General features: G+C 35.4%; 3 protein-coding genes across 3 annotated transcripts; 2 read left to right on the top strand and 1 right to left on the bottom strand.

Annotated features, from left to right (window-relative positions):
• The first annotated feature begins 612 nt into the window (after positions 1–612).
• Positions 613–2,802, top strand: LOC105648584 (small ribosomal subunit protein uS15). The gene is made up of 5 exons (XM_012235018.4): positions 613–767; positions 848–920; positions 1,187–1,325; positions 1,722–1,908; positions 2,554–2,802. The coding sequence occupies exons 1-5, from the start codon at positions 745–747 to the stop codon at positions 2,585–2,587; spliced, it is 456 nt and encodes a 151-aa protein (XP_012090408.1). The 5' UTR covers positions 613–744; the 3' UTR covers positions 2,588–2,802.
• Positions 2,803–3,585: 783 nt separating this feature from the next.
• Positions 3,586–5,781, top strand: LOC105648585 (nucleotide-sensitive chloride conductance regulator (ICln) family protein). The gene is made up of 7 exons (XM_012235019.4): positions 3,586–3,894; positions 3,991–4,114; positions 4,439–4,553; positions 4,663–4,722; positions 4,817–4,879; positions 4,977–5,071; positions 5,469–5,781. The coding sequence occupies exons 1-7, from the start codon at positions 3,728–3,730 to the stop codon at positions 5,538–5,540; spliced, it is 696 nt and encodes a 231-aa protein (XP_012090409.1). The 5' UTR covers positions 3,586–3,727; the 3' UTR covers positions 5,541–5,781.
• A 1,280-nt stretch (positions 5,782–7,061) lies between these two features.
• Positions 7,062–9,068, bottom strand: LOC105648586 (Ribosomal protein S10p/S20e family protein). The gene is made up of 4 exons (XM_012235020.4): positions 8,929–9,068; positions 8,486–8,619; positions 8,157–8,270; positions 7,062–7,400 (listed from the first exon to the last, which is right to left on the bottom strand). Exons 2-4 carry the CDS (start codon positions 8,601–8,603, stop codon positions 7,258–7,260), a joined length of 375 nt encoding a protein of 124 aa, XP_012090410.1. The 5' UTR covers positions 8,604–8,619; positions 8,929–9,068; the 3' UTR covers positions 7,062–7,257.
• Between the last annotated feature and the right edge of the window lie 1,397 nt (positions 9,069–10,465).

The following is a 10,465-nucleotide window of genomic DNA, read 5'->3' on the forward strand; positions in this document are numbered from 1 at the left end:
TAAATTAGCAAATCTGCAGTGCAAACCAAAGCATCAATAAATGGTAGAACATCTTTGCTTTCTGAAAAGGGTCCAAACAGTTAGCTAGCTTAGCTGGTTGGCTAATAAATGCTGAACGATGACGAACCCGGCAAGGAAAAGATGAAGGAGAGCAACTTTGCCATGCCATCAATGTGCAAATGTTACAACGGCCCATATTTTTTAGATTCGTTTCAAGTCCTTTAGACAGCATTTGAAGAATGACTTTTCCCTTATGAATGTCGCAGCATAGGATAAGATTTGCGTTCACTTGATTTCGGAGACTATCTATACATCAAATCAATTAAAAAATTATTATTATTTTATTTTTTTCCTAATGAATAATTAAATACCAATCCATAAGGATAAGAGATTAGAATTACAAATTAAAATGTTGGAGAGGGAGATTGGCAAAACATATTAATGTATAAAAATTACATTCAAACAATTAGTGTAAAAACATGGTGGGCTTGGACCTTAATTGTAATTTCCGTTTTATCGGTTTGGGCTCGCATGGATGGGTTGCCTACAATATAGGAAACCGAACGAAAATTCGGCCACCATTGAAGCCCATGCTTAACCTTAATATTGTTTCGACCAGGCCCGTTTTGGCATTTGGCATGTATATTAAACCCTGGAAATGCCCCCGATAGGAAATCTAGGGTTTGCGGCTCGTTGCAGAGGAAGCTGAGTTAGAGGGACTGCTCAACCTTCATCGCCGTCAACATGGGTCGTATGCACAGTCGCGGGTACCTACACTTTCTGTCTTTCTCGTTTTTCCTCCTTGTGTGTATATGCACATTTAATCTGTATTTTGCATTGCCTGTAGTAAGGGTATTTCTGCTTCGGCTCTGCCTTACAAGAGGACTCCCCCAAGCTGGCTCAAGATCTCTGCTCAGGATGTGAGTTCTACAACTCTTTAAACTTTCACTCTCGTTGGATCAGTTACTCTCTTATGTGCTTAGCATGATAGAATTAATGGAAGGAAATATGGTCTGGATATTTGATTTTAATTCGATATTAGCATTGAAATGATGAAATTATTACCATGTTCGGGCACGTTATAGTTTTATTTTAGGTCATGCTGGACGACATTTTTTCAAATACATTTTGTACTTTAGGATTTCAAACTAGATTGCGAAGAAGGAATAATCTGAACTGTTTTCAGGTTGAGGATAACATTTGCAAATTTGCGAAGAAGGGGCTTACTCCTTCTCAGATTGGTGTCATTCTTCGTGATTCTCATGGTATTGCTCAGGTGAGGAGTGTCACTGGAAACAAGATTTTGCGCATCCTTAAGGCTCATGGTAAGATTCTTTTCGTTACTCTTTTTGTTTATATAATCCATTTGCCTAAATAAATATACTTCTGTTTTGCCTGGAAAATGTAGTAGGAATTTAGTTGATATTATTCTCCATGTTTGTGTGTTTAGGGCACATGCATGAACTTTTTAGTAGTAAGTGTTTAATTGCTGGCGAGGATAACTAAACTATGTGCTAGACAATGAATTTCTTATATAAATTGAAGTCTTTGGCATGAATAAACTGAATTCAATGTATAACAAGTCTCTTATTCTGTTTATTTCTGACTTTTATTATTTTTAATTCTCTCATTCGGGCTATAGCAAAATGCTCAGAGTTTTGCTTCGCTTCGACAATTTCATATTCTTTTGTTGATTTTATCGCTGGTATTTGTTTGGTTAGGTCTTGCCCCTGAAATTCCTGAGGATTTGTATCATCTCATCAAGAAGGCTGTTGCAATTAGGAAGCATTTGGAGAGGAACAGAAAAGATAAGGATTCCAAGTTCAGGTTGATCCTTGTAGAGAGCCGGATTCACAGGCTTGCTCGATACTACAAGAAAACGAAGAAGCTACCTCCTGTTTGGAAATAGTAAGTCTGTCTGCTTTTTTTGTGACTTGTAACTCTTTTTGAAAAAGATATTCCAGGCTTTTGTTTCATTTTAGTTAATGTCAAATGATCTTGATCTCTATGTTTCATTATGAAAATTGTTAATATCTGTCTGCCTTTATGAATTTGGTTTACAAAGCTCCTTTGATACTCATTTTGATACCTGAATTTAATTTATGGCTTGTATATGATTCAGCATCTATTCTGAAAAAGCTTGGCATAATTATGAATTTGAAACTCTTGCTTCAGTTCATAAGTTTAAGCAAAATCACTTGTGTTGTGTTCAAAATTGCTAAGTCCTACTTCGGCAACTTGTACATTACTTGGGACTTCTTGTAACATGAACAAAAGTTTTCTTAGGAATTTTTTTTTCTGCTGCTTGCTGGGATGACTAGAGTAACAAATTTTTGTGCTTTCCTAGTTTGGTAGAGTTGATAGATTGACATTTTTCTTGTTCTTGAAGATCTTTCAATTTGTTTCTACCTTCCAATCTTTCACTATTCTTCATTGAGCCATCCACCTTCATCAGCCTGGCATTTACTCGTGTCATAATACTTGCTTACTGGCATTTTGCATTTTAACTGAATCTTTTCTTTTTTAACTAACTGAAAACATGTTTTCTTGCAGCGAGTCAACCACTGCTAGCACACTTGTGGCCTAGGCTAGGAGTACTTTGTGCAGCAAAGTTTTGGGATATCCAGAGTAGATGTTGTACTCTTTTGAGATCTTATCATGGTTGATAAGTTTTAGAATATTTTATTATGTTAATTTGAGAGTGGAGCCAAGTACTTATTTGTCAACTAAATGTTTTGCCTTGTTTTGATATTTTCTGTATTTTCTTTAACTTTGCTCTATAAGGTTTGCAATTAGTTTTCATTTGATCTTCTGAAATGGGCTGTGAAAACATCCCTATTACGGTAGGCTTGGAATACGCATTTAACTACGGTTCATATATGGTTAGGATGCCTCAAACTAATTTGCAGTTTTACTCTAAATGTAAAACCTGATATTATCATCTGGCTTCAGCCCTTGGAAAATGTAATACCTTAACCGTCGTTAAAATTTGCAACTTTTGGTTGAAACAAACGATATTATAAATGCTTCGCAATTCGATGTTCTATGACGCAAGGTTAAGTTTTGAAGAAGTTACTTTTATGCCTCGCAATTTCTATGTAGAGGGACACTTCATTTTTTTCGATATTAAACGATGAGATTCTCTGCCTTGTCTAACAATATGTTTGTCTTGCCATGAATACAACCATCAAAATTTGGTGCATTTCTCTATTTCTTGCAAATATTTGTAGCGTTATAATCTTTCTCGTGTCTGCTTTTTTGAATTTCCAACTTCGAAAATGCATATAACTTGTTAAAACAATATCGCCCAAATCTCTTAGTATACTCATCAGGAAACACATTAGTACATAAAAATGGTGTTGCCACATCAAAGTAACCAATTTTTGGTTTTTCCAGATAAAAAAAAAAGGGATAAGTACATAAATTTTTAGTCTTGATGGGCTTCCCCCAGTTGATCTCTCTATTTCCAGTAATATTGTGTCCTATGAATGAAATTATGATGTAATCTGTAATCTGTAATGAAATTGTAATTCAAGTCACTGTTTAGTGCAAAATTATATATTAGCACATTACTGATGACAAAGGAAAAAAGAAAAGAAAATAAAAAAAATTCCAAAACTAGCCCTAAAACAAAAGCTCCAACCCAAAACCCCCTAAAAAACCCTAGAAATACCAAAAGCTCTTCAACACGGAAGAAATTAAGAACAGTGGCAAATTGCAGACGAATATGGTACTTGGGCTCAGACAATTCACCGACAGAAGAGGAGACGGTGCTGGAGAACCCGTTCTCGATACCGACAATGGCGAGGAGCTGATGCACGTCCAGCCTGGGGTTGCCATCGTCATAGGCAATCGTTCGCCGGAGTCTCATGGCACTCTCTATATCTCCACCAAGTAAACTTATATTTATTTATTTATTTATTTTAGCTTTATGATTATCAATTTTCCTCTCTCTTGTTTTATAAATGTTATGTTGGTGATTATCTTCAGGAAAGTGGTATGGTTGAGTGATGTGGATAGGGCAAAAGGATATTCTGTTGATTTCTTGAATCTGTCGCTGCACGCAGTTTCAAGGGATCCTGAGGCTTACTCGTCTCCTTGCATTTATACTCAGGTTTTTCTTCGATTCTTTTCATTTGATTGTTTTCAGAGTCTTTAGAAGATGTATTATAGACTGTGTTGTAATTCTCCAATCAACCTTCTGTTTGCATGTATATCGGGTGTTTGTTCTCAAATGCTATCGAGAATTTTGGTTTGCGTTCCTTAGATTCTGTACAGAAGGTTCATAATGAAGACAGTTAGACTTGCCTTTCACTTTTCTGTTTCAGTAAAATACTTGTGCCCGAGTAATTCTTTTGTTCAAAAGTTCTATGGTTTTTTTGTTATTTTCTTCCTCTTTTGCATGTTGTGGTTCTGATTAACATTCTTTTGGTTGAAGATTGAGACAGAAGATGGTGAAAATGAGTCGGATGGTTCAGATTCAGAAAGCAGTGAGATCTTGGACCTATCAAAAATCACAGAGATGCGGCTTGTTCCATCAGATCCCAGCCAGTGTATGTATGCGTTCTTCTCTTAGTGGCAGGCTGCTCGTTTTATTCTTCTCATGTCCTATTTTGCACTTTCTTGATATTTAACTCTTTTTTCCATCTCTTTGGGTCACAGTGGATACTCTGTTTCAGATATTCTGTGAATGTGCCGAGTTAAATCCTGAACCAGTTGATGGTGGGTGCAATAGATTTTGTGGATTATTTCTGGTCCAATATTTTGTATTGATTGTTTGCTCTTTAATTGATACTATCTTATTTCTGTCTACTAGAGGCTGAAGAAGAGGGGCACAATTGGGTTTTTAGTGCTGATCAGATGGTAGATGACACTGCAGGTATGAGTTGGACCTATTAACTTATGGCAACCCTATAAAACATGTGCATTATATTTCACATATTATGAGTTTATTTTACAACACACCGGTATTTCAGAGTTGGAAGATTCAGAATGTTATTTCTCTCAAAATCCAACAAGCTCAATTGGTCATTCAAATGGGGATCATGATGTAGCTCGTAGAGTGCTTGAGGTATGGCCGATGATGATGGTCCATTTCTATTCTTCATGTACCTATCATATTTTTTTTTATGTCTTATGCTGATGGAATGGGACACGTTATGTGGTTGTGTCATGCTGTGTTGCATTTTCTCTGCTTCCTCTTTTCTTCCCCCTTCAGCATTTAAAATTTTATAGAAATAGAAATTGTTGAGTTCCCAGTCAAATATCAAATATGTCTAATTACTATTCCTGTTGTGTGTGCTTGTGTAAAATACATGTGGCATTTTAGGGATGATATTGTGCTTGTGTGCTTACTCATTTATCCACAAAATCATACTTGAAATTAACTCGAGTGTATACTTTTTATTTTCCTGAAACCGAGATGTATTTGCCTTAGAATGGCTTAATAGCATCATTGGTATTTGCAGCTTCAAATCAATGATCAACGGTTTGAAGATCCAGAAGAGATGGAGCATGGAAGTGACGGTGGCCATCAGTGAACTTGCATTGCTGGGGTTTCTAATAATTCTTCAACTGCTAGACATTTCTTACTGTGTAAAATTTTGTTCTGTCTCTAAATATCGGATAGGTTTCAGAACTGCAATGTTGTTTTGTAGTGTCTTCTAACAATTTGTGCGTGTCTTGTTGAGACTCTTAATGCAGAAGTAAACATGTACTGGTTAATCAGATTTAATTATTATCAACATTGATAAAAAATTTGACGTGCATCTTTCTGTTCAATTATTTGTGGGTACTGCATGAAATTGGTAGCATTGGTAATGTTACTATTAAACGAATTATTGATATAAATCCTTGACCAACCGCCATTAATTTTTTTAATTGATTGCTTGCATTTTATACTACGCATGCACAGTGCACAATAGGCCTGACCTGTGTAAGTATAAGCTCACTTCTTTAGCCAAACGGCTGTTCAAGGATCAAAGATGCAATCTTTGTTAACCGTGATCCACCCATGGCTGCACTAGCTTCCACATACGGTGGCCTGGACACAGCCAGGAGGCGTAATTACAAAGAATGCTGCGCTAGGTTCTTGTTCGCGAAATGATGAGCAACATAAGGTCTCGAAGCTTGCTACAGTTTTCGGAGACAAAGTTCGCGAAGTGGTGAAGGAAAGTGTCTGGAAAGGTTTTGCCCATATTAAATGTTGCTGCCAGAAAAGGCGATTATCAGGGAAATGATTTCAATTATCTTCATTTGGGTCTGGAAGGAGGATCTGCCGCTGGAATTCCTTTGGCAGAAAAGATTATTATACATGATGGCATTAGCTTCCCTCTTGCATTCTTTTGAGTGGAAATTGCAGGAGGGGACCAAGCTTGATTTCAATGACAAGTTTGGTCTTGTTAAAATGGAACCCGCTTGTGTGCGTCCCAACCGCGAGATTGTCTACTGTTGAGCAATAGTGCTAATTATCTTGTTTATACGGCAAAAATATTTTCCACCGTTGAATCGTTTTGCCTTCGTAATAACGTGATTCTACTGTTTCTTGTATCTTTTAAATATGCTTATAGTTGTTTGCATGTTAAATACCAATAAAATTATATTTTTAAACGAAATTTATTTTACACAACTTATTCTTTATAAATTAAACAAATAAGAAAAATTAAAATAATTAATAACTACATGAGATATTTATCATGCACCTTTAAGGTAAGATGCAAAACAATATAATACATTAAGAATAAGATCATTCTTACACAATTACTAGCAAATTGAAATTTCTCTTTGCTATCAACATGACTCGTGAAACAAACTAAAATCTTTTTAAAAACCTCAAGCGTATCTTTTTATTATAATAAAATTTTAAAATGTCAATACGAACCTAGACTTATCTTGACGAGTCAAAAAAAATAAAAACAAGCCGTGAATCCGCGACCACAAGCGGACCCAAATGGGTTGATCAGCATTGTATAACACTTGAAAGCCGTTCACTAAAACTGTCATAATACAAGTAGATCAACAGGCCATGCACAGTTTAAATCTCAAATATAAGAGCAATCAAATAAACAAAATTTCTTAACCATCAGCCTCCTATCATAAAACAGGCATAAAACAATATCAACTGAGAATTTATAGGGATATAACAAGGAACAATTTTCAACCAAACATCAACTCGGTCCATCAACTGGAGAAAATTAACGTTTTCTAAAGCACTAGTAAAACATCTAAAGCCAAAAATGAAGCACAAACATAGAAAATCTATGAATCTGCAATTGTAACTTCCACCTCAACACCAGGTTCAATTGTAATGGAAGTGATTTGTTTGACCACCTCAGGTGAACTGAACAGGTCAATAACACGCTTGTGGACACGGAGCTCAAATCTGTCCCATGTGTTGGTTCCTGCAAACAAAACAAAACATTCATAGATATTTATGCAGGAGCAAACTAATCTTTAGAATTACATCACAGCCAGTAAAATTCATGTGAAAGATTAACAAAGTAAAACCCAAATAACCAGACAGATAACCAATGGTTTAATGATAAGCAAGGGACTACTATGAAACAATGGGACAAATGATGATGCAAATTCCAGTTATCCAACGTGTAAGATTCCTATGATGCAGCACAAGAGGGAAATCCAGTGATCAAATCAACAAAATAATCAATTGAACAAGTCAAAAAAAATTACTGAATATATCAAGATCAAGCACAATTCTAAAAGCAAGAAATACATCATATAGTGACAAGGAGCCGATGTAGGAGACTGCAGCAAGGCAAGCATTCTTGAGCACATTGACTTCAAATTCCATCCCAATAGCAAATGAACATAAGAATTCAATGTCCTTTCAATACTCATGCAACCATCACAGTAGCACATCGAAAGAAATCCAAAAAAAATGTATGTGATATTCCGTAACATTAAATACTAGAAGAATACCCAATAACAGGAACACCGCAGTATTTCTAGCCTCTTCTGATTTTTTCATATCCCAGTCAAAGACATTTTCTTTATCTAGTGCAACAAGTCATAGAAGCACTAAGAATATAGATGCTAGTAGAAATGAACACAAAGCCAACAAAAATTATTGAAACTTGTAGAATATACAACGGTTAATTGAAATCCAAACACTAGTAATTAGTTGATTAGGTATATACCTTCGCCACATGGGGATTTTCTGGTAGTGATGTGAAGAACCTTGGTAGGCATTCTAACAGGTCCCTTCACCCTCAATCGCTTGTCTTTGGCACCACGAACCAAATCCGCACAGACTATAAAACAAAGCAGAGGTAATACAATTAATAAGCCAGCTATTTAAGATTAAGAGAGTGAAAAAATAACTATATAATCACAACGCTTACAGCGATATTCAGAACAAATTAGGCAAAAACTAAATTCATAGAGGCAACTAAAATGAGTTTCATGTATAGCTATAGCTCAAAGTATAACAATAGTTGAATGATAAAACAGTTAGAAAAGAATAAACCTTTTTCGAGGTTTTTGACATTCTTTGAGGACAGAGTGATTCTGATCTTGTGAATCTGCTCCTGGGGTTCCTCCAACCCAGCCTTGGCCGGCTTCATTGCTCCATACGCTGCTGCCATTTTCTCTTTCGCTTTCCTTTTGAATGAAAATTATCATCAATACCAGTAAAAATAGCCAGAAGAAGACAACAACTCAATGAACAGAACATGATCGACTGATGTTAAGAAGCGAGAAAAGAAAAAGACCACAACAAAGATCTAGTTAGAATCATTCCCTCAAAGCAAAAAGAAAAGAGAGATTCATAGAGCAGAAAATAAGCAAGCAGCAAAAAGCGTAACATTCACAGCCATTATATGAATTACAAAAGAAAAAATCAATCAACTGAGGATCATCAATTAATGAAAAAGGCGGGAATTAATACACGAAAGAGGAGATGAGATAAACCTGAGAGAGATGAGAGAGGGGAGTCGAGCTGTGCTTGATGTGGCTGCTTCCTGCTACCTCTCTTCTCAAATCTGTAAGTTCCGATATAGTGTTAAGAGATATTATATATGTGAGCAAATATTAGGGTTAGGGTTCTTGTGAGATTTTCAGTAGTGGACCGAGCCAGATTGATTTTTCATGGGCTTTTGTTTTTGTTAAGAAATAATGGGCCACCAATTTGTATTGGATGCTAACATTCAGCCCAAAATAACTTCTGGTTTTTCTTGCTCTTTTTCTTTTGACCTTTGTTTTGTAGGATTGAAACTTAAAACCCTAGTTATTAAAATCGGTCTCACCTGACAAGTCAATTTGGAGAATAGATGAACTGGCCTTAAATTCAAGTGGGTTTTGCATTAAAACAATTTAAGGAATAATAAAATCAAATTGAACCGTTTAATCCATAGTTGAACCGGTTAATTTTTTATATCGCTTAAAACAACATATGAATAATCCATGATGGATTATAGTCCCATTCCATGGTATCATTTTAAAATATAATTATTTAATTAATATAAATCATCAAATATTTTTATGAGCCATTAATTAGCTCTTGAATCCAGTTTAGTCCAACCTGAATATTATGACTGCTATCAACCACATTACTAAAGTAAGGGATATATTGGACTCCATCCATGGCCAATTTTTACCTCTTCGCACACATAAGTATAAGATGACAAATTTAACATGTCATTCATAATTAATAAATAACAGACACACGTAATTATAAATAAACAACGTGGCTAGATTTTCATTTCAACAAGCTAAGCAACAGCATAAATTCTCACTTTAAAGAGAAAATTGATCAAAATTAAACTTATAGCAGATACCAGGAGTAGATGGACCAAAGTCTTCCTTGGTGTAGCAACCATAAATGATTGACCTATTCCCATATCACAACTATAAGAAACAAGATACATTTGACATTCAGCATTTGAACTGCAAATACCTAGCAAATCAAAGTCCTTGCATATGAAAAAGAATATGTTGGTGGGTTAAAGAAGGAAATAATACAAATTCAATTTTTTAAAACCAAAATCATAGAACATTAATATTAAAAGAAATGTAGCTAAATCTAAGGGCATAGATCGCAGGGAGCATATAAAAGGTGTTTAGATGTCCTTTTGGTGGGTGAAAAACTAGAAATAAGAAACAGAATTTGGTTTCTAAAATGACTGCTAACAGTGCATCCAACCTTCATCACCCATTAAGGAAAACTTCAAAAAGTACTCAAAAGTGGTCAAGCTAAGATACATATGTAGTATCATTTTCTATTATAGAGATAAGATATAATACAAAGAGCACTAGCAGGAAAATCACATGCAAGCAATCAAACGGAAAAATGTGACCAAGTTTCACATAATTACACTATGGTTTATTGGCTGGGAATGTATTTTTCATGCCTTATGTTGAGATTTTTTGAAGCTCGCTTTTCTAATGAGCAACTTGCACCAAATGCAGGGCACTCTGTTCCCATAACTCGTTCGTGTATAATCTTCAT

The sequence above is a fragment of the Jatropha curcas genome, chromosome 10 (assembly GCF_041381405.1).
Source record: "Jatropha curcas cultivar XTBG-Jc1 chromosome 10, XTBG_Jcur_1.0, whole genome shotgun sequence".
Taxonomy (NCBI): Eukaryota; Viridiplantae; Streptophyta; class Magnoliopsida; order Malpighiales; family Euphorbiaceae; genus Jatropha; species Jatropha curcas.